Below are 25,000 nucleotides of genomic sequence, written 5' to 3'. Positions count from 1 at the left end.
GCTGACTGGCTGTTGATCTATATTTCCTGTAGTAAGGCACTTTAACTAGGTATTTTTATCGCATTATTGTTATTATATCAAATGTTCTGCAGTTTCCTTTGTCAAATATTTTACCATCAGTTATTTGAATATGGCTTCAAAATCTAAGTCAAGACTTTCTTTGATTCTTATGCATTTTATCCACAGTACCTTTGCCAATGGACCATATAGAACAGATGGCTGAGGAATGTCTGAAGGATATAGATGAAAATGTTGATGATGATGATTTGGAAGATGATGAGGAACTCTTGGTAAATTATTTTTTAGGCTATAACTTTGATAAGTAAATACATTATTGGAGACCATGATAAGTAAGAATTCCAATCAGAGCAATGATATTTTCAAATATTGTTCAATTTGCGAATTAACACACCCCCTCCTTCCCCCCCCTCTGCCTTTGTCCCGTCTCTGTCTCGCTCACTCTCTCTCTGTCTCACACACACACACACGTATGGGGTGAATTTGTTATTTGCAGATATATTCTATTTTCTTCAAAAAGAATACAATTTGTAGACGGTCAAAGTGGCGTCTTACAAATTCCTACTTTCGAGAAGAAACCAGTCTGACTCCAAACCAAAACAAAAACAGATTCGAAACAAGGCCTCAAACCTAACATGCACTGTCTGACCTGAAGTTTCACCTCTTATTTACACTGATTTAAAAACCTTTTGTTCTCTCGGGGCACTGACTTGAAAGAAATTTAGAGATTTACGTACACGTATTAATCAATTAAAGCCTTCTAACTGATTAAAGATTTAACATCATCTTAGGTTTATTTAATTCATTCTCATCAGTTGTGTGACCCTGTGATCCTTCATTTAAATTCTGTGTTGTGCTGCTTTCTCACTTCATCTGACGAAGGGGCTACACTCCAAAAGCTTGTGTTTTCAAATAAACCTGTTAGACTATAACCTGGTGTTGCATGATTTCTGACCTTGTCCACCCCAGTCCAACACCAGCACCTCCACATCATTGTATCCTACTGAATTATATTAATTCATTCCTTTGTTTTGTTTCTTAAATTAAATCCTAGACATCGTACCCGCCCCTCTGGTATTTCAAGCTCCTTGTTAGCATTTCACAGGTTGAAGGTATAACAAGAGGTTGCAACTTTAATATTCCAGTTGTGACTTTGTTGTTTCCATTTAAGTAAACTATATTTTGCAGTCATTTTGTACTGGATGGTATATTGTAAACGAAGAAGAGTGAGCTAAAGAAAATATCTATTTAGGTGTCTGCATAAACCATAAGGAAAATTATTTATTTTATAACTAAGGCAGAACTGAAGGAAATGGTTCAGAAAGAGGAGGTGGTGGAAGAGGAGCAGAAACAATTTGCAAATCCCTCTGTTCCCACAGAGTCTGGTTTGGATCCAGTGAATCAATGTACTGTCTCTCAGCCTCAGGTAAACCTTGTTTTTTAATGTTAAAAAGAAAGACTTATTCTTTTTGGAACTACTTACTGAAAAGACTCCATCTTTAGTGATACATCATGTGATGTTGACCCTAAAGAATCTCAGTAAAGCCAAAGTTTAATTTTTAAAAGTGTGGTTGAATAAATTTTAGTGCACGGTTGTTGAGTGAATTTGTTATCCTTACTGATCATTTTCTGAAATCCTTGCAGTGCTGGAAATGTTTCAGAAGTAAATTGTTATTTTCTTCTTGGAACCTAGAACATAAATAATTCTCTCTCCTCATTTTAAGCATTCTTTTAGACTTTTAAACTTTGATTTGGTATAAGAATGATTCTAGAGTGATGAATACATGACAAGAACATCTACAAGCATGTTACCTTTTGTTACAACACACAATCAAACCAATCATCCTTTCCACGTCTGTATTCGCAAAGCAGTAAAATTAAAACCATCAAAGACCCTCAAAATTGACCTCGGTGGTTCCTGACCGACTTCTGAATACCCCATCCTAGACTTTGCGAATAATCAATTCCATATACTGGTTTGTATGTAAAACAAAATGCAACTTATTAACAATATGGTAACTTTAGCAGAGTAAAATTAAATTCAAAGTTATCTAATTACATGTTTTAAAACCAAAAACCTTTGTTTTCAGCCCCATTCATACAAAAAGCAGACAGACAAACATAGTTAAGGGATAACTACAAAAAACAAAACTGGTCAAATTACTTGTAGTTTTCACGATGTACTGTTTCGCAGGCATGAATGATGGTTTCTTGAGTTGATTTTTCTGAAGATGTTGATTGCAGTCCTATGTAAAGAAAAGTGTGTTTGGTCGATGTTCCTTTTTTAACACAAGGTGTTATCCTCAGTCCAAGCATTATCTATAGCTCACATTTCACAGCTCTAAACCAAAATTGATTAAAGAACAAAACAAAAATATTGAAAAATCAGTGATGATTCTAACATTTTCCAAAAGTAGGCATTTCTGACTAGTGTTGCAATTCTAATCGACTTCAACAGAGAAATGGCACTAGGCGGGTATCAATGGGATAGCTTCAGAAACTGAATAACAAGATCTTAACCTCTTGCAACTTAGAGAGTAAGTTGAGTTAATCATTGTTAAGCTCATTTCGACAACAAAAACAGAAACTGCTGGGGGAAACTTAGTAGATCTCGCAGCAGCTTGGAAGGAACACAGTTAATGTTTTGAGTCCAGTGCCTCTTTTCCTTCACTGTTCTCATAACATTAACTCTGTTTTCTATCCATAGATGCTGCCTGACCCGCTGAGTTTCTTCAATTTGTTTTGTCTTATATTTCCAACATCTACAGTTCTTTTATTATTTAATCTCAGTTCAGGCTCAGTAAAATAAATCCAGTGTGTCTTCCTGGAAGTCTGTGTGCAATTTGAAAGCTAGCCTAATGTTTACACTGGTTACATTATAATCTGTCAGCTTATTCTGAACTAAAACTTGTAGTTCAGGTTGATTGTTGTGTGGTGATCTGGTTACCTGAATTAGTACTAAGTATTTCTACTCGGAAAGCATTATGATAAGAAAGACCTTTCCTTCAAACTGCGTAGATATATTTAATTTCTTCTTATTAACCTATTTTTCTGATCAACTTGTTCAAAGATGTTATTGCACACCTCTGGAGCAGGTGGGGCTTGAACCTGTGCCTCTCGGTCCAGGAGTAGGGATGCTACCACTGAACCACAAAAGGGTCCTCAAATTTAAATCACACTGGCACAGTCTGCATTAACTGCCTCAAGTATAAAATGATTCTTCTTTATAGGTGGCTGGTTGGAGTTGAGATGTCAGCATTGACTGGGTTTGGAAATGCCTTATGAGCCCTTGCAGGTTTGCCTCTAATGGGGAGATTGTTGGCCAGCAGGGTGGCTGCAGATTGCTGACTGGAACAGCTTTCCTTCTCTCTTGCTGTTTTTTCTCAGCTGCATTTGTTAATTAACGATGAATCACCATATTGATCATGATTTGGTATCTGCTTTCCAGGTGTTGTGAGTAGAGCAGACCTTAGTGGAGGCTTTGATTTGTTTTTGAAAATTTCGCTACACCCTGAATGAGCAGTCTCCTTTGGGTGGGCTATGTAAAGCATCTCTTTGGGCAGTCTTGAGTCAAGATGCATCTCAGCTGATGTGATATCACGACCTCTCCTTGACAATTGAGCCTTGGTGAATGCTTTAAGACAGTGTTGATTATGTTGTTATAGGCGTTTGATATGGTGTCTGTAAGCTGTCCAAACTTCAGCACTAGAGAGAAATGTGAAGACAACCACCACCTAACAAACTTTGGCTTTAGCATTGGATCTGACATCATGATTCTGAAAAATCTGAAGTGGAATTTCGGTGGTGTATCTCTTCTTCGGTGTTATTTCTTTGGGATAAACAGCTTCCAAAAGGGAAACAAGGGTCATTTTCTGGTCCAGCCAATTATAATCGTATTAGCACATAGTGTGTTTTGTAAGTAAGGGGAACAAAATATCACCCCATTCTATAAAACCACTGATGAAATTTTTAAAAATCCAGCATGCATTGAGGTTTGGTATTTTTTTTCCTTTAACTGTTTTCAGAACACCGATCCAAGAGAGGGAATTGGTGGTCATTTGTAGGTTGCATTGGTAGTAAATACTTCGTGAACAGGAAACAAAAACACATTTACAAAATGTTGAGTCACTTAAATAAGGATGAAATCTTCAGCATTTAGTCTGAAAGTGTTACCTAATAGCTAAAATTGCTTTTCTTTTTTTCCAAGTCAAATATAGTTACTGTTAATACTGGATTACAAAATACACTGGAAGACAGACTCCAGATGTATAGAATTGCAATTAGTAATGCAAAGCAAACTGGAGAGACATCAAAACTGAGGCGATATGAACGAGGATTAAAGGTATACCTTAAACAGTTTGCATTCTGTCTTCCATATAGCTTTTAAGCTGTGAAGCTAGAGTAGTTCAAGCTTCTATAGGGCTCTCTTGAGTCGCTTTACAAATAAAGCGTTATGCCCTCAAAACCTAGTTTTGAATTTGTCGTTGGAGCTTTTCATAACAAAGTCTGCAGTGCTTCATAAGTATATTGAGAAGCTGTTCCATCCATCGTGAGTAATTTACTCAATTACTTGCAAAACCCTTTTAGTCATGAAAACACTTTTTTTAGTAAATTTTAAAATCTGTGTTTTATATTTAATGTAGCAAGGATATTGCAATCTTCATTCGGTTTATTTTGATTTATAGACGTTGCAGACACTGCTGGTTTCTGCAAAGAAGGGTAAAACGATAGAGGAAGCAGAAATTCCTCCCCCAGTTGCAACTGGTAAAAGCAGTGCCTCAGTACTCGAGTCTGATAGTTTAAATGCAAAAGATTTGGAAGATGGAATAGCTGAAATGCATCAGGATACCCTAACACCAGCAAATGAGGTGCTTCTACCTAAACCAAGTGTTACTGCGTTACCTGTGAAGTCTTTAGTGCCTGAGCCTTCAAACATTACAGCCTCTGTAACTCCTGTTCAGTCCGAGACTGTTGATGTGTCCACTACTGATACAGCACATAATGACAACCCAGGTAAAGTATCAAATGATTATACATTTACAGGATTTGCTTTTGTTTTAAGTAAATTAAGTGGAAACTATGGTAGGGCAGATTATGCAAGATGTATGGAAGCATAAGTTCTGAACTCAGACTTTCCTCACTACACGCATTCTTCTCGATTTTTTTTTTTTGGACTAATGGAGAAAGTTCACTAATGTTGGAAGCAGTAACAGTTTCTTAACTTGCACTTGTTGGATCAATGTCGAATCATTTCTTTTCATTAATTTTTGAATTATACTCAGATTCAACTTAGGAATATGATCTGAAAGAGTCATTTGAAGCCAGTCTTGATGCAAATGTATTTGGTTGTTCTTTTTAAAGGTAGTTTTGTTTCTATGCTTTGCAGGAAGTGGTGAAACAAAAACAAAAGTATTATTGTTTGGGAGACAGAAGGAGTATAAACTGGCTGCACTGAGAGCAAAACAGGCGGGAGACATCACACAAGCTAAAGAATACATGAAAATCAGCAAAGTAAAGCTTTTTCATTTTTAAAAAAAAATCCATTCACTGTTGTAAAGTAATTTCGAATTCACTTGAAATTGAAAATTTGCAGAAATGGAACCATTATAAAATGGACTTATGAAAAATGTTTACATAGATTTTGTTTGCAACATTTTCAAGGTAGAGTCAAGCTTTCATTGACAGTGTTTTATAGAATTAATGAAAATTAATATCCGAGGAACGAAGTTGGATATCAATATCACTGCCTGCAGTGAGATGTATGTCTGGTTCTATTAAAAGTTAGTTTATGATTAATTTTGTCAACAACAGCTATGACGGTGGAAAAAAGACAAGATCACTGAGGAAGGAAGAGCCAATCAGAATAACCTGTGCTACACCCTTAACATTATAGTAGGGTATTAAAAATTGAGAGTGATTGATACTTGGGATCAGTTTTCCAACCATTCTTTTTAGGAAATGTATACTGCAAAGAAAAGGGGGAAAAGTAAATTGCAAATAAATTGTAGTGTGCGCAATAGCAAAGTATTTCTCACTTTTAAAACTGAGTGCATTAATTTTAAAGTTTATTTAAATGTGTATATTGACTAGTCTTGCAGACGCAACTCTTATTACAGATGCAGAATAGTTCAAAATCATTTGTTGCTTTTGCGTCGTAGCCTCAGACTGATGAGCACATTTCAATCTCTAAAGCTCATTGACCAAGCAGGGCTGACCAGTTAAACTCTGATGTGATTCTCTACTCGCCTAAGAATAATTGAGCCTTGAAGGAAAACGGATTTGCTAACGTAGAATAATATGTTTTGAAAGACACTTTTGTCAGGTTTAGGGTATCAGCTGAAATACGAGCCGGAAATGTAAGAAAATCTCAGCAAGCCAGGCAGTATTTATCTGGAAAGAAACAGAAAACCTTGCAGTTGATGGTTTTGATGAAAGATAATTAACTTAAAAAAACTGGGTTGGTTTTTCCAGAGATGTTGCATGACATGCTGAAGGCGTGCAGCTTTTTTTTTCGGGTTGAATTACTATCCTTGCGTTCTGCCTACAGATGCAATTATTTTGGACTATTATAACTGTGCCATTTGTAATTTGAATGGATGTACACAAATTTAAAATTGTAAGTGTTTTCCATTTCTTGTTTCTTCAGAAATTTGATGCTGTGATAAAGGCTTTGGACAGCGGGGAGCCTGTGGATCTGACTAACCTGCCACCATCACCAACAGGTGCGAATGCGTAGATTTGTAATATTGTAGATTTGTTGGCTTTGTTTTTGCACAGTTATAAAATTACACTTTTCCTGTGTTAGTGTGTTGTAATTTAGAGGCAAATCTAGATCTTTAGTTATTTTTAAGCTCTTTCTCAAAATTTATTGTACTACTACACAATATTGTAATGCTGCAGAGGTTTTATGTTTTTTTTTCATGTTGCTCTGTTCTGAGCTGATCACAATATGTTCAGTTCTGTCGTAGTGTCAATCACTTTCAAGTGCAAATGCACAAGTCTCACAGCAATTCATTTTAGTCTAATGCATTTAGTCTATCTCTGTATCCAGTGCTAAACTATATTGAAATACTTAAAATTCCTTTACTTGTGCACAGATTTAAATTCTGTTTCTTCACTTAAGATCTCACAAGTCCTCTAATTGTAAGCAGCAATTTCAACAATCCTGAATGATTAGTTATTAATGTTTTAATAAAAGTTCCCTTCTAAAGTTACAGTCTTGTATAGATGTAGTGCTACAGTTTAGTATACTTTCCAAATGAGCCATTTTGATAATAGGATATTTTCATGAATTTACCAAAATTCCATCATACATTATTGAACAGGCAGAATTATATTGGTGTCAATTATTGTCCGCTATCCTCCACCCTGACTACAGTTGAAGTAGGTTGGGAGCTTTTACAAGAATTATTCTAACATGCTCACATTCCTCTTCTTTTGAGTAGAACCGTTGAACTTTGTACATGCTGGTTTGTTAGTCAGAGAATCCCAGGAAATCTGTTCCCTTCAAAAATTTAACATATAAATTGGTGCAGCATATGTATGGCAGGAATGCAGGGCAACAATCAGATCTTCATAGTAATAACAGGATGGGTTGTGCTGTAGAACAGGGACCTAGGGGTTCGGAAATATAATTCTTTAAGTTTGCGCTGCATATAGACAGGTTGGTTAAAAAGGTGTTTATTATGCTTGCCTTCATTGCTCAGTCCTTTGAGTATAGGAGTTGGGAAATCATGTTGAGGTCGTACAGGATGTTGGTGAGGCCTCTTCCAGAATATTGTGTCCAGTTCTGGTCGCCCGTTTACAGGAAGGATATTAATAAGCTGGAAAGGGCTCAGAAGAGATTTACAAGGATGTTACTGGGTATGGAAGGCTTGAGTTGTAAAGAAAGGCTGGATAGACTGGGACTTTATTCACTGGAGCATAGGACATTGAAAGGCGACCTTACAGAAGTTTTAAAAAAAAAATGAAGGGCATAGGTAGAATTAATGGTAATTGTCTTTTCCCTAGGATGGGTGATTTCAAGCGTAGGGGGGCCCATTTTTAAAGGGAGGGGAGAGAGACTTAAAAAAAGACATGAGGTGCAAATTTTTTTAGAGGGTGGTTCGTATGTGGAATGAACTTCCTGAGGAACTGGTGGATGTGGGTACAATTATGTTTAAAAGACATTTAGATAAGCACATGAATAGGAAAGGTTTGGAAGGATATGGGCCAGGAGCAGGCAGTTGGGACTAGTTTAGCTTGGAATTGTGTTCAGCACAGACTGGTTGGACTGAAGGGTCTGTTTCCATGCTGTATGACACTGACTCTATAACAGTTTTTCCTGCCAAAATATATGGTCTGGCCTTTACTTTCATCTTGCCTCTTTCTCCCTCAAATGTAACACATTCTGACAGGAATCAACACAAGGATTTGGCTCCCTTAATGCCTGCTTCAGGAACAGTTATTAGGGCACCTCATATAATATTAGCAAGTTGAAAGCAAATTGTCAGGGCTGAACAGAAATGTGATTCTGCATTATGGCTTTTCACATTGATTCCCATGAACAATATCTCCAGCTGGCTTACTGGCTGATGTCAACTGACTCAAGAAAGGAACCTGAAACCTTCCAAAAATAGTGTTCCACTACATTTTGCTGCGTATTTATTCTCTCAGCTATTTGGCATGCTTGGGCGCTAGGTGAAGTTCATCAGATCCATTCTCAACATGTGTCTTATAAAGACTCAAAGGTTTGAGCATACATGTATAGATGTTTTCACATGCCAGACATGAAAGCAATTTCAAGATTGGAAAGTCAGGAACACTTAACTTGTATTTTCTAATTTGTAATTAGTCATAATTAATAGACTAACCAGCAAGAATAAGTCATTGTAAATACACAAAAGAAATTGATGGATTACGATTTTGGCAAAAAGCTGATCAACTATTTAAAGCTTGGAACCATCACTCGTATAGCGCAGTTCTGCCTCCTGACAGACTAATAACTTAACTTAAATGTTTGTTAGCTGCTGCAGTTCAATTAACTGATGGTCTGTCAGATTAAAGGTTTGCTGTGCTTTGAAACTAAAACTGAATGCAGGCTTATTACTGCATATCATAAAGTAACTGTTATAAACTTTTAAAAATGTGTTCAAAAGCTTTGACAGATACTTCAGCCCAGGAAAAATCACTCAATCCTTCAAGTGTAGTAACTCTTCCGGATCAGCAGGGAAAGGATTTGAAAACTGAACATCAAGTCACTGTAGAATCCGGTATGGTGTGTCTAACTGTACACTGTAAAAGTCATTGATATGTAATAATGTATTGATACATAATACTAAAGGTGGCACAGTGGGTTGGTGGTTAACACTGTTGCCTTAGCACCAGGGACCAAGGTTCAATCCTAGGCTTGGGTTACTGTGTGGAATTTGCATGCTGTACCATCGTCTCTGGGTTTCCTCCAGGTGCTCCCACAGTCCAAAGGTGTGTCGGTTAGGTGGATTGGCCATGTTAAATTGTCTGTGGTGTCCAGAGATGTGTAGGCGGGGTGGATTAGCCATAAAAAAAACACTGGGTTATGGGGGTAGAGTGGGCATCTGGGTGGAATGCTCTTTGGAGGGCTGATGTGGACTTGATGGGCCAAATGACCCCTTTCTGCACTGTAGGGATTCTCTAAACTTTGTGATCTTCCATGATCTACTAATATGTAATCTGTAATAAAGCACAGTAGCTTTGGTTGTTTTCGTGAGAAAAACAAGTATTTCAAATTTATAATTTTAAAAATGCAGAGAATTAATGCTATGGGAGTTTAAAACTTCAGGTCATATCTTGCATTGAGGCTTCAAAGTTTTGGGTGCCTCTGTTTAGTGCAGTCAACAGCAAGTACTGGCAAAATTTGGAGAAATGCAGAAAACAACTAAAGCTGACAACTTTGTTTTTAAATGTTTCATGTTCTTGACGTGTTTATTCAGTTAGCAGTGTACTTGGAAAAATATAAATGGAAACATTTTACTTAGCTAAAAACCTTACAGAATTTTCTGGATCTAACGTTGTTATTGTTGCAGAGTTGAGAGATTATTCTTTATTGTTATCTAGAAATGCATGCTATTCTGAACCTTAAATCTACAGTTTTGACCAATTAGCCTTAAAACTCTCGGATTGTAATATATAATTTTCTTCCGACTTAAGAATCTTTGATTTTAATCATAGATTGTCAAGAGTTCTAGAATCTGAGTGTTTCAAACATTAAACGCTTCACGCAAGTTGTGTAGCACTTTCTTTCTTGTGTAGGGTTTTACGACTATACAATTGATAAGTTTCTGTGCAGATAATAGAATAGCTAGTTGTTAAATCTTTTTGGAATTTAGCTTTTTTTCCTTCAGTTGATATATAACCCATGAATCTGGACTCGGTATTAGAATGTCAGAAAACTTTACCCAAGCTTCCTCTTCAATTTTTTTGTCATTTTTGTGATGTGCATATTTTTATTCCCCATTATAATTTGACCAAATATTTGTGGGTTTAGGGACTTGAATCTTAAACATTACAGAAGTAAAGTTTAGATCTTCTGCTTCAAGGTGTCATATTTTGTTACATAATGTTTGCTTTCTATTAAATGCTTTGTATCAATGGCAACCTGTGTATGCCTATCAAGTTCTGCCATAGTGATAGGAGGTGAGTTCTTCGTAGCAATTCTCCCATGAGGCGCAGTGCTACCTGGGGAACTAAGTAGACACTGCTTGGCCCCTGTTAATATACTAGTACAATTCCCCAGAAAGAATGATATGTCTTAGAAATGGTATATGGGATTGAATCATCACATAAAGCTGGATTGAGAAAATCTTTCTTTTATTTGCAGGATGTAGACATCACTGGCTAGGCCAGCATTTATTCTCATCCCTAGTTACCCTTGAGAAGGTGATGTTTTTTGTGTATTTGATAACATGGTGGACAATCACTTTGAGATTGATCACTTGATGTCATGTTGTTGTCAACCATTTTGAGTGGGAAGCAGCTTAGTCTAATTTTGCTGCCTGCTGCTCCTTCTTGGAATGTAATAGTGATGAGCTGCCTTTTTTAACCACTGCAGTCCATTTGATGTAGATAATACTGTAAAGGAGGGAGTTCCATGATTTTGACCCAACAGCACTGAAAAACCTGATATTTCCAAGTTCAGATGGTATACATCTTGGAGGGGAGCTTGCAGGTGGTGGTCTTATGTGTCTCCTGACCTTGTCGCAGATGATTGTGGTAATGGGAGTTGTCTGAGGATCCTTAGTGAATTTCTGCAGGACATCTTGTAAATGGTATATATAGCTGCTATTGAATGTCAGTGTTGAGGAAGTGAATGTTTGTGGATGTGGTGCCAGTCAAGTGGGTTGCTTCATGTTGTATGGTCTCAGGATTCCTGAATGTTGTTGGAACTGGATGCATCCAAACAACTGAGGGGATATTCCATCACCCTCCTGACTTACGCCTTGTGTATGTCGGGTAGGCTTCGGGAGTCAGGTGGTAAGTTACTTGCTGCAAGAATTGCTAGCTGCTGGCTTGCTCTTTGAGCCGCAGTACTTGTTAGGCTAGTCCAGGTCAGGTTCTGGTCAAAGGTCACCCCCAAGATGTTGAAATAAGCAAGTCAGTGATGGTAATGTCATTGACTGTCAAGGGGCACTGCGTAAATGGTGTTGCATATGGGTCCCAGCGAAGGGCGTTATTCAATTCAAACAGGGCTGGAGAGCAGAGAGATCATTCAACCTTGGGATGGGAGAGGAGCCACTAGAGTGGACAAGAAAAAAGGTGGATAGGAGAGGAACAGTGGATAGAGAATGTGGGAGGGGGGAAATGCTGCAAATTGAAGTCAGCAAAATTACTTCTTCAAACTGGTAGCTAAATGCATAACAGCTTTTGGCAGTGTAACTCAATAATTTCTACTGAGTATCTGTTAACTTAGTCGGATATGTGATGTTGTAATTTTAGGCCTACCTCCGCCACCTAAAGATGTTATAGAAGCTCTACATCAAAGAATGGAGAAATATAAGACAGCAGCAGCTCAAGCTAAAGCTGATGGGAATGACCGTAAAGCAAGGATGCATGAGAGAATAGCAAAGGTACATAAATTTTTGGGCATATTCTTGGAAGATTTTTATTCTTGGTTCCCTTCTAAACGTGTTGATCTCCTCTTGCTGAGGTGCAGTACCCAACCATCCTTACTTATCTTGCCTAACCAGTTATAATTCATGTATGTGACTTTGTGTAATCAGACTACTCAATTCACTGGTGATCATGAAACAGATATGTTACACACTTAGCTAAATGGCTCCCATAAAGTTCTGGAAATCCCAGCTGAGTAGCAAAAGATGAGATCCTCTTTTGTTGCACATTCTCTAGATATCGTAATCCTGTTCATTTCCTCAGAATTTGAAAGGCTGGACTGATGATACTCTGGTGAGATTAAACAAATGTAAAGATAAACTGGTTTAGTTTAAAGAATATCAATGAATGATTAGAGTAGCAACTGAAACGTTTTTTTACGAAGTCTTTATTTCGCTTTCTGTAATGTGAAGTAACCAGGAACCTTTACTTGGACAACAGTCTGAATGTTTTCCTTTTCTGGTCAGCCAAAGTTGATATTAAACTCGTTCTAAATTTCCACCGTAGAGCTCAGCCTTTCTGCAACTTTCAAGCTGACGTTGAGCGTGTCAGTCTTTGTTCTTCTGTTGCACTGGAAGTTAGAAGCCCATCCTTCCATCAATTCCTTCCCTGTCCGTACATTGCGAGGTAGAGCTGTCCTTTATAACAGCTCTGCTTGCACTGCATCCTACTGGATTATGTCCACTAATATCTGGTAAATGTAAGTTAGTTTAATTCTCAGGTTTTGACACTTCAACTATTTTCTATTCACCCTGTCCATGCCCCTCATAATATTTTACACCTCATGAGGCCCCCTCTCAGCCTTCCCTGCTCTAAAGAAGACAACCTGAGCTTATCTAGCTTCATTTCATAGCTAAACTGCTCCCTCCTAGGCAACATCCTGGTGAGTCTCCTTGGCATTCCCTCCAGTGCAATCACATCTTTCTTTATAGTGTGATGTACAGTTCCTGTCATTATGCTGCAGCTGTAGCCTCAGCAAAGTTCTGTACAGCTCCAACATAAACTCCCTGCTGTTACAATCTATGCCATGGCTGATAAAGGCAAGTGTCCCGCATGTGTCCCCCTTAACTTTTCTTTTAACCGGTCCTCCTGCCTTCAGGGATCTATGGACAAGGTCCCGCTGTTCCTCAGAGCTTCCTAGTGACCTACCAGTCACTGAATATCCATTGTCTTGTTACTTCTTCCAAATTGTATCCCCTGAAGCATATTGGAGTTAAATTCCATCTGCCACTGATCTTCCCATGCGATCAATCTGGCTATATCTTCCTGTAGTCTAAGACTTCATTCCTCACCGTCAGCCACCCAGCCAATCTTCGTGTCATCTGCAAATATACTTATCATTGCCCCACATTTTCTTCTATGTCATTTATATATGGCACAAACAATAAGGGAGTCAGCACTGATTTCTGTGGGTAAGCCACTGGACACCATCCTCCAGTCTCAAACAGCCTTCTACCACAACCAGTTTTCTACCACTAAGCCAATTTTGGATGTAGCATGCAAATTACTCTGGATTTAGTGTGCTTTTATCTTCTTTATCAATTTCCCATTTGAAATTGTGTGCAATCATGATCTATGCGGTCTTTTGAGTTTGGTAGTGAGTTCCGATTAAATTTTTGATGTAGGGTAGCATTCTAACGTTGCTAACGATCAACTGCATCCACAACCCGAGCTACAAATTTTTGATAAGACCTTAAAAATGCTTCAGCTAGCCTCAAGTATCTTCAGTGATGGAGCACCCACAACTCTCTGGTGTAGAATAGCGGTAGGGTACAATCACAACCCTTTGAATGAAGAAGTTATTTCTCATCTCAGTCCTCGATGATCAATTCATCTTCAGACTGTCCCTAAGTTCCAGATTTCTCAGCCGGGGAGTCAATTTTGGCAATCCTCTTCAGAATCTTGTATAATTTACTGAGGTCACTCATTCTTCTAAACGCAAAAGAATATAGGCCCAATTTACTTGTCTCCTGTCATGGGATAATGCTTTCAACCCAGGAACCAATCCAGGGGATCTTTGATGTAAACTGTAACCTACTAAATTTTGCAAGTTAATATTTCCTTTTTAGTTCAGAGGTTCACTTTGGGTATCAACTCGAGTCTCCCAAATGAGTGCTTTTAAAAATAAATTATTCACAGGGTATGGCCTAGTCAGTATTTATTGTCCATCCCATTTAAGAGTCATGTTAAGAGACATGGCTGTGGGTTTGGAGAAAAATGTAAGCCAGACCAGCGAAGGACAGCAGTTTTCCTTTCCTGAAGGACATTAGTGAACCAGATGGGTTTTTAATGACAATCAGCAGTAGTTACATGGTTACCATTAGGCTAGCTCTCTTTTATTCCAGATTTTTATCCAATTCAAATTTCAGCACTTGCCTTGACAGGATTCAAACCAATGTTCCCAGAACATTAACCTATTCTGGATAACTAGTTCAGTGACATACCACATACTGCTACACCACTGCCTTCCCCTAGAGTATCAATTCATACAGCATATTTTTACAGTGTAATGAAATAACTCGCATTTAGAATTATTTTTAATAACATTGCTATGAGAGACCTCTGAAGTGGTAATTTGAACCCAGAGGTTCTGGTTTAGATATGGGGTCACTGTACCGCAAGAGTCCTAGAAATTATTTTAAAATAAACCATTCTGATTGGTTGGGACACACCCCTGTCAGGTCGGACTTAAACCTGTATCTTTTGGCCAAAGATATGGACACTATATCTGTGCCACAAGAGTTTGTGCACGACATATTTATTCAAAATACAAAAAGTCACTTACACGCAGACTTATGGCCACACCTGGGGCTTGTCTGAGAGTCGGAACGGAGAGAATGATCAATTTTCTCCTTCTACTCTCCAAATAGTTGATAGACTACTTTGTCGTAAGCTAGCTAGCTAGTATCCCAGGCACAGTTCCTTGCTACCCACATGATCAACTTTAGTGTGGCTGAACCTGCCTTTTTCAGGCTTGGCGATTGGCCAGTTTTATCTTGGCAGCTTCGCCAAGCTTTTTGATCATCTTAGTGCAAGTTCTCTGTTCGGCCCTCACATAGCTAACGAGCTAATAATCTCAGCTTCATGACCTCTCTGTTCCCAAGCAACAAACCCAGGTGGCCCATTTCTTACAAACTTAATAACTTTAACATTATCAGTTTAATACTTAATCTTACCTATAACATCATGATGCAGGTTTTATCTGTTTAGTGCAGTATTTTTGCACCACTTTAATCATGTTACAGGCTTAGATTCATGATAACCACATCTTGGGAATTAAAAATCACTTAATCTTCGATTACTGCAAACAAGTTTCATGCCAGTTCTTAAAAGTTAAAGGATCAGTTGAATTCTATGTTCAGATTTAACATGTTTGATCCCCTCTTTTTCAGACACTTGTTTCTTTGTCTCAGTTCTTTATCATTTATGCACATTACTCACCCATTCACCAGGAGTCAAAACATTCACAGGGCAATGGGGAAATCGCTCATCATGGTTTCAAGGCAATATCCTTCACTAGATACAAAAATCAAACTTATATGCTCCAGTTAAGGTCTCAGTAGAGATCAAATGAATGTTGGAAAGGGAACCAATGCGACCTCAGTCAAGAAGCCACTGAGCAGATTTCAGAAAGAGAAGGTTTGTCGCAACAGTAATCATGAATATCAAAATAAACACTAACCACTGCACTCGCCCTCCCATTTCCCTATCCCTCATTCCCACTGCCATGCATTGCCCTTCCTTCTCCTAGCCCTCACAAGGACACTCCCACATGTACAGGCTCCACCTCCAACAACTCCCCTGCACACATACGGCTTCCTCCCTCATCACATATAAGAAATATCCGGTTTCCAAAATGAGTAATCTCACGTTTTTACATGTTATATTCCATGTCCCTGCCAATTCACAAAGCCTGACCAAGTCTTCCTGAAGCTGCTTTACATATTCTTTCTTCTTCACAACATTTCCCACTTAGCTTTGCATCACCTGCAATTTTGGACATACTACATTTCGTCCCCCCGACTCCAGATATTTTAATCAAACTGTTCAGGTACATCTCTGGAGTAGGTGGATCTTGAGCCCCAACATCCTGGCCCAGAAGTAGGAACACTAACACTGTGCTACAACAGCCCTTCCTAACTCCAAATCATTGACAGATATTTTTGAACAGCTGGAGCCCCAAGTACTGATTTTTTTTTTTTTTTTTTTCAGTACGCCACTAGACAGTCTGCCAATTTGAGAATGCGCCATTTATTCCTACACTGTTTTCTGTCTGATAGCCAATCCTTATACTATGAAAATACATTTCTTCTGATACACCCCTGAAATGTTTCAAAATGTTTCTCAAGCACTATTATCCATTCATAAATTTATGCTGACTATGCCAAATTAGATTTTCTTTTAATCCAAGTTTCCATTTATTATTTCCTTTATGATAGATTCTAGCATTTTCTTTACTATTGACGCAACACTGACAGGTTTGTAGTTCTTTTGTCTTTTCCCCTGTTCCTTTCTCAAATACTAGAGTGACATTTGCAAGCTTTCAATCTGCAGGGATCATTCCAGAATCTAAGAATTTGGAAGATGAGCACCAACACATGACTATCCCAATAGCCATCTCCTTCAAAACTCTGGAATGTAGACTATCAAGTACTTAGAAAAGTTTCAGGCCTAATAATTTCTCTCGTAAAACCTTCTTACTGATAGTAATTTCCTTCAACTCCACGTTCTTCATAATCATTTGGTTCTCTAATTCTGGAAGATTTCTTGCATCTTCCTCAGTGAAAACAAGCAGAAAGTAATTATTTAGCTTTTTGCCATTTTGCTACTCCCATTATAAATTTTTCTAACTCCACCTTTCAGAGGGCTCACATATATCTTAACCAAACATTGCCTTTTACATACATTACATGTATTCTATGTGGAGCTCAAGAAGAACAGGAAAAGAAACTTGAGGACCTTTGATTGTAACTGACCTCAAGAAAGAGAGTTCTGTACAGAGAAAATTGGTAGAGGCCGTCAACAGTCTTTTCCTTGGGTCCCATGCAAAAGAGGCACAAAAAGATTTTCAAAGACTATTTGAAGTGTTTGTATTGTAAAGTTGGGTAGAGTACTTATGGATTGGAAGGCAGGACATTAGAATTTGACGAGGGAGGAATGTGTAGTCCCTTTGAAAGATGTTGTGCTTTTTGTAGGCCTGGAGAGAAGAAATAATGTCTGTTGGCAATTTATGGGTTTGCAGGTGCACAGAGGGCACCTGAATTGAAACATTTTTTGTATTGAAAGGCTGTGTGGTTAGCCATCCAGGCAGCAGTTTTGTTTCGTTATCAAGACCACCAGTTTGAATTTAGCCTATTAATTGAACCAGACACTTAGAGACTAAAAATCAATTAAATTTAAATCTGATGGTTTTGACAACATTGGACAAATCCTGTTCTAAGAAATTGATATGTCATAGAGGGTATAAAAAAAGAGGGCATTCGCAAAATCGGCAGACAGCGAAGTGCCATCTGAAGAGGTCAGCCATCTCTGCCCTTTGAGAAGGCATCAACTAAATAAAGGTACTGCGGCACTCTTAGCTAATATTGCTGACACCAGACTTCGAAGGACAAGGTGTTCCTGACTGAAGATCAGCAGAGAAGGCACAGAACAATTCCGGAAGATGTACCCTGGCTGTAGTTTTGAGGGACAAAGTTCGAATTTTTCTTTATTATTTTGGTTTATATAAGTGGGACTGGTATTTATTGGAACAGCATACTGTTAAAATTTTGTTTTATTTGGGAATAGATGGTAGTTAGAGGGGTTTTGTTTTTTTTTTTAAATAGTTCAGTTAATTTGTTCCCTGTTAGAGTTAGATTAATAAATTTTTACTTGATGATAGAATGTGTGTCAGGAGTTTTTTTTCATTTAACTACTTATCTATAACAGATTGGGGTGAGAGGCAAGTTATCCCACTTTTCACACTTCTTTTAACAGATTATAGGGCGAAACAAGCCTTTCTGAGTGTTTTAGATTTAGTTATCAGAGGGGGAGGGGTCGACCTCGCTTTATAACATTTGTCCAAGAGTTGCTAAAGAAAATATCATATTTAGCACAAAATCAGTGAGCCCAAAGATGCATGGAGTCAGTATTATCACTGGAAACCTGAGAGTTCCCTTATAAGTAGAATTCTTTTTCTTCATGACACATGCCCAAATGCACATCACTCACAGGAATGTAAAAATGGCTTATTTTTAACATTTCAATAGTAACCACTTGACACCGTTCTTCAGCCTGATCAAATATAAAGCAGTTTTCTTTTTGTTCATTTTGAAGCAATATCAAGATGCCATCAGAGCTCACAAAGTTGGAAGGAAAGTGGATTTTTCAGATCTTCCCATACCACCAGGTAAGTAATGACATAAACGTTTGTATATTCATAAAAATCAATCCATGTTTGCACATATAATCCTTACTGCTTTACCTTAGTGCATTTGTACTATCATGATTTATCTTTATATGCAATGGAAAGTTTACATGAATGTAATTACATTCAATATTTCAGTCTGCCCAAAACTATTAAATGTAGTAAGATTTTACTTCACTGTGGTGTTGTTGTTAACTTTTGTTTTACATTCTATTTAACTGCTTCAGTAAATTGCTTTCTACGTGGTATACATGATGTTACACTTCAATGAGGTGTGAACACTTTTTGCTCCATAAAGCTACGACATTTCAAATTTTGTAAGCAGTGACTTAGTAGTTTGCAATAATATTGATAGAAAGTAAGAACAAATGAAGTAGCTGCAAGAGTAGCATAGAAATGTAAAATGACAGCATTGTTCTGGTTGTTTCTTCTATTCGTAGCCTTTATCTAGTTCTATTGACTTCTTCAATGCTGTTTTAGTATTGCTGGCCAAGATAGGTTCAAGACAACCAAGACATGATTGAACGGTGGAAGAGACACCAATGGGGCTGAATGGCTTAATTCTGCTCTTGTATCTTATGGGCTTATGGTTTCTTTCCTATTGAAGTTTCTAAAATACTAACCCAGACATCAATCACTGCTTCAATAAACTTGCTATGAAACTATGTTTTTAAAAATAACTGAGCAGTTAGTCAATATGTTTGTTAGGAGCTGTGTTAACTGAAATTACCATCATAAACTAAAATTAGGTTGTATTAATTCATCACAGGAGGGGAACTTGGAATCTTGGAATTAGGAGCAAATTATTGCAGATGCTGGAATCTGACTGAAAGCATGAAATGCTAGAGATCACAGAAGATCAGGCAGCATCCATGGAGAGAAATGAATGATGAAGCCATCTAGACTCAAAACATGAGCTTGCTCCCTCTCTCCATGGACACTGCCTGACCCACAGTAATCTCCAGTATTTTTTGTTGGCTGCTTTAACACTTGAAATTACATGTGATATAAAAGTGTTGGAAATTATCGTCAATAATCAGGGAAGGATTTTTAAGTTGTGTTAATTGATGTTGGCTTTAAACTATTAGTTGGCCTTCCTTTAGGATTTCCACCAATACCAGGTGTGGAAGGAGCTTCTGGAGATCGCAGCATTGTTGGAACACTTGAAACTGCATCCAGACTAGTGACTGCGGCAGTTGAGGAGGAGGAGGAGGAGGAGAAGCACGTGGTAGCAGAAGATGAGGTATTGCTTACATTCAAACATGCAGAACAAATAACACTTTTCCTCGCTCCATTCTTGCTGATATGAAGGTGTGTTGCCAGCATCTCTCTAGATTATTGCCAAAGGTGGCTGTTCTTTGTATAAGCCAAACTATTTCACTGAGGACAGCTGGACACAATCCTCTGTTTTTTCACCACCATGCTCTTCACCCCTACCCCCTGCCCTTTTTTTGGTGCTGTTAGACCCAGTAACAGGGAAAGAATGGCAACGTATTGATAAGTCAGAATGGTGTGTGGCTTGGAGGGGAATCCCATGCATCTGCTGTTTTGTCCTTTTAGATGGTAGAGTTCTTGAGTTTGAAAGGTGCAGTGTGTACCATCTGCTAGATGTACTGCAGTAACTCAGGTCTGGATGAAGGACATTTATTACTTCTAAATTTGTGTCTTTAGTTACTAGAATAACGTTGGGCACTGGGATTTTTTTTTTAAATTTAGAAAGCATAGATTTTGAGAGAATATGTTTAAGCTCTTTGCAGTATAATAGGATCAATTCTGTTCAAGAGTCATTATGTGAACTAGTTATGCATGAGGGGACTGGAGGCAAAAGCATGAATTGCAAGAGCAAATAGATATTAGGAAATGTTTATTCTTAGATTTGTTGACCCTTAGGATAGATTGCCATTGTGAGTTTTTTGCAGAATTTCAAAAGGCAACAACCCATTCTACAATCGAAGTTGCTGCTGATAGACCAATATTTTGATTTTTAGAAGGTGTAGGTTCACTGAAATTGGCTGCGTCAATCTTTTAGTGTTCTCTTGGATCTTGCTCACTTCCTTATGGAATTTGAAAGGATTTTTCAGAATTTGATTTCCCCTAATTGGTCTAAGATTTTCTTTTTACCCCTTTTAGGCATTGTCAGATGTGATTGAACTTGGTTGGAGTCTTTTTTTTTGTAGAGTGTCAGTAAGGGACAGACTTGAATTCCGCTTGGTGAATAGCTGAGGCCTTGGCTCTGTTGCTGATAGCACCCGAATAGTAACAGCCTGCTAGCCTGAAAGTGACCCATTTATCTTGCTTGCTCCTTTTATGTCCTTTAACCCTCCGTCCATGTTAATATATAACTGGCAAAGCCACGAGTCCAAATCTTGGACAACAAGCTGTTATCAAACACTTCATCGAATACTGTTTGAAATCCAGGTATCCATAATATATCCACTGGTTCTCCTTTACTCAAAGAATTCGAAAAGATTTGTTAAACTCGGTTTCTCTTCCACAAAGTGGAATATTTTCTATTAAGCTTTGCTTATTTTTGGTTATACTAAATTTAAATTCCATCTCCTTTCCCAAAGAAACAATATCCTTTCCTTCAGAAATTAGGACCACTATGATCTAATATTTTCTACTAGAGGACAGTCTGACACAAGCACTATTCTGCAGTAAATGGCCAATAGCTAATCTTAAGTGGCCAGTCTTAATAGATGTCAAACAGAATCAGGTTGTTCCTTTTTCAAGGCGGGAAAACCAAAACATTTTCCAATTGTTACATGCTTAAAAAAAGGAGTGGCTCAGTCAGAGAGGTGTTGCTTTATGTAAAAATTTAGAAACTGAAGGGGAAGTGGTTTTCAAGATTAGAAAGTATTTGGATAACTTAATTATGTACGTAATTGCATCGATCTATACCTGATTTCATTCAGTTTTTGACACACTGGTAGATCGTAAACTATTTTTTGATAATATTAGTTCCTTCAATATTTCAATGAAATTACACTTCACTTTTTCAGTAGACATCGTATTATACCCCATACACAGCTACTTCAGATTAGATTTTTGGTGTGAAGAAATGCTTTTTTTAGTGGCTGATAATAAAACATTTTCATCGTGCTGCTGCTTTAAACTGAATTCATTCAAGGAGCTTGAATTCTGTCATAGATCTGAACTCTTGCTTAACTTGTGCTCTTTATCTCCTCAGCCAGCTACGCAACCTCCTGTTGCAAAGAAGCCAATAAAGCTTCCAGGTCATGGAGTACAAACAGCTGAACCAACACTGATATTACCAGTTGCATCAGAGGAAGGACAATCCCCAAAACCGTTAAAGAAGCCAACACCAAGTGATCATTTGATTCAGCTCGGTTCAGTCGGTATATTTTCTTTCTACTCACTGCAACATCCCAATTCTTAGGTTTATGAATAGATGTGATAAAATTCTGTGGTTTGTATGAAAAGGCTAATCTACAGCTAATCACCTTAATTAATTGGAATAACAATGCTGCTAGTCAGATGTACATGCACTCGGAAGCACTTGATCTTCTGTCAGTTCTTCCCTGCATGTCATATCAAATCAAAATCTTAGTTGAGCAAGCAACATGGGAATTATGTTCTTCTCCTTTATACATTTGCAATCTAGCTGGATGGGAAGTTTAAAGTAAGCTGCATGAACAGTAAACCTTAAGATATTTGGCCATTGAGGTATTTTACTTGCATTGATTTCAAAATATTTAACAACTGTAATGAGGGAGTTCTCAGTTATACTGTATTCCTCCTGATCACTTTTTATATTTTTCTATAGCTCAGCAACAATTGGAATTTCTTCAGAATAGGAAGAAACTGTACATGAAAGCTGCTTTACAAGCAAAACAAAAGAAGAGCCTGGAACAAGCGAAAAATTTTCTTAGAATCGCAAAAGGCTTTGATCCAATGATTGTGGATGTCCAAAGTGGAAAATCAATTGATATTTCAAAGGTTTGACTGAACTAGTAGATAATGTATATACTTTGGAACCAGACTACTATCTTTTCTATCATATGTTGCATTGTTAGAAGTTAAAATATGGATTTCAGCCCAGTCCTTGCCCCTTCACTGTTCTTTAGCCAATGACGTTTTGTTGCATGTCTTATTTCCCCCTTAACCTGCTTCACCTCTCTGCCTTCCTTTTCATTTCTAAGACTGTTCTGAAAACACATTTAGTCACCCTTCCCAATTGGTCTTCCTTTGGCTTGACATCCCCCCTTCTTTTTCTGTGAAAAATTTAAAAAAATTTTTTTTACACTAAAGGTGGGTGCTATATAGAGCTGTTGCAGTGTCAGGATCAACAATGGGCTCATTGTAGTCTAGATTATTTGATTAGCGCTAAAGACAGAAAAAGTTCTGTTACACTTGCTGATGATATCAACAGAAGAAATGTGAGCCACTGGTTATATGGTTAGGTGAAATGGGATTTTTAAGATCTGATTACAAGAAGGCATGTGCACTTCAATATATAGCTAATTTGTTAGTTTAATCTACTTAATATACACAGAGACTAATGAGTCTCTGCCCTGTTTTCATGCCGGGGACTTTGGGTGGCTGACACTTTGAGCTCTGTCTCAGATTCCATGGCAGTGGTGTCAGAACCCCAGTGCAACAGTGAAGGTCCATGGCCCCAGTCTCCTGAATCTGGTCCAATGATAAAAGTCCAAAGAGTGGGACAAAGTTCCTGATATTAATGTTATTCTGGTTACATACTCTATCACCATACTGTAGTAGTTCTCAGTACATTTCCAAACATTATGTAAAAAACAAGTTGTAAACATCTCCAGATGGCTCCATATTAGAATTCATAGAATCCCTACAGTGTGAAAACGGGCCCTTTGGCCCAACAAGTCCACACCAACCCTCAGTCCTACCACCCAGATCCGTCCCCCTATAACCCACCTAATCTACACATCCCTGAACACGACAGGCAATTTACCATGGCCAATCCTCCTAGCCTGCACATCTTCGGACTGTGGGAGGAAACCAGAGTACCTGGAGAAAACCCAGGCAGACACGAGGAGAATGCGCAAACTCCGCACAGACAGTCACCTGAGGGTGGAATTGAAACCACGTCCCTGGCACTGTGAAGCAGCAGTTAACCACTGAGCCACCGTGTTGCTCACCGGGTTCCCATGGACAGTCAAAGTTATGGAGTTGGCTCCCACCCAAAACAGGCTGTCTTTTACACCAGGCCTGCTTTTTATGTAATTTTCCACTGTCTTCGATTGCTCATTGTCTTGACCAATTAACCCTTAACAGTCTGGTTTGGAGATATTCAATTTTTTAAACCCAACACTACAGGGTAGACTAACAAATGCAAGATAACAGCAGTGGGAAAATTAAGTTAATGGGTGAGTTGTAATAAAAGAAAGGGATCCAAAGAATGTAATAGATAACTGACTAAATCCAACAGTGAAGTGTGGTATAAATTTGCAGTAAGGAAATGCCATAGGAGGCCATTCAGACCATCATGCATGCATTGACTCTTCAAATAAGTACAGTTATGTAGTGCCAATCTCCTGCTTTTTCCCATACCCTTGCATACTACTTCTATTGAATGCCCTCATGAACACATCAATTGGACCTGTGTCCACCACACTTCCAGGCAATGCGTTCCCATATCCTAACTACTCACTGAGTGAAAAAGCTTTTTTTTTTGTGTCACCCTTGCTGCTTTTGCACATTTTTAAATCTATCCACCCTCGTTTCCATTTCCCAAGTTGTGAGTGGGAACTGCGTCTTCCTATCAACTCTGGCCAACCCACTCATGACTTTTGAAAGCCTGTATCAAATCTCCTTTCCAAGGAGTGCAGTCCCAACTTCTTCAATCTGGCCTCCATAACTGAGATTTCCTAATCCTGGAAACATTCTTCTAAATCACTTCTACTCTCCACTGCATTTACATCTTTCTTAGAAAGATGCGCCCACAACTGTACTCCAGCTAAGGTCCAACGCCTTGGACAGGTTCAACATCACATCCTTGCTCTTGTACTCTGTGCCCCTATTAAAGCCAAGAATACAGCATGCTTTGTTAAATGCCATCTCTACTTATGCTGATACCTTCAATGATCAGTGCACTCATATACCCTCTGATTCTGGAACTCCTTTAGAATTGTAACCCTATTTTATATTGTCTTTCAATGTTCTTAATAACGTGCATCATTTCATATTTCTCTGCACTGAACCTCATCTGCCACCTATCCACTCATTCCTCCAACTTGTTCCACTCTGTTGTCCTCTTAGTTTACAATTCTTGCAAGAATCATGTCATCTACCAACTTTGAAAGTGGCCCATGCACATCAGGATCAAGATTCAGATCATTAGTAAATATTAGAAAAAACAAGGGTCCTAATACCAACCCCTAGGAAACTTCACTACAAACCTTCTTTCAGCTCAGAAAAATGTCCATTGATCATTAATCTCTGGTTCTTATCACT

At 38.1% G+C, this 25,000-nt stretch overlaps 1 protein-coding gene across 1 annotated transcript in view; it reads left to right on the top strand.

Annotated features, from left to right (window-relative positions):
• The window catches only part of LOC109923552 (coiled-coil and C2 domain-containing protein 1B-like), a 65,705-nt gene that overhangs the window by 7,475 nt on the left and 33,230 nt on the right, over positions 1–25,000 (top strand). The window contains exons 3-14 of the mRNA XM_048602098.1: positions 187–290; positions 1,316–1,444; positions 4,226–4,360; positions 4,704–5,031; positions 5,405–5,529; positions 6,665–6,740; positions 9,156–9,269; positions 11,971–12,101; positions 18,460–18,532; positions 19,654–19,793; positions 21,741–21,909; positions 22,338–22,510. Of these exons, the coding sequence (XP_048458055.1) occupies positions 187–290; positions 1,316–1,444; positions 4,226–4,360; positions 4,704–5,031; positions 5,405–5,529; positions 6,665–6,740; positions 9,156–9,269; positions 11,971–12,101; positions 18,460–18,532; positions 19,654–19,793; positions 21,741–21,909; positions 22,338–22,510 (1,697 nt within the window). The remainder of the gene's footprint in view (positions 1–186; positions 291–1,315; positions 1,445–4,225; positions 4,361–4,703; positions 5,032–5,404; positions 5,530–6,664; positions 6,741–9,155; positions 9,270–11,970; positions 12,102–18,459; positions 18,533–19,653; positions 19,794–21,740; positions 21,910–22,337; positions 22,511–25,000) is intronic.

Source organism: Rhincodon typus, chromosome 10 (genome assembly GCF_021869965.1).
Source record: "Rhincodon typus isolate 14 chromosome 10, sRhiTyp1.1, whole genome shotgun sequence".
NCBI lineage: Eukaryota > Metazoa > Chordata > Chondrichthyes > Orectolobiformes > Rhincodontidae > Rhincodon > Rhincodon typus.
This window is presented reverse-complemented; position numbering and strand designations above follow the sequence as displayed.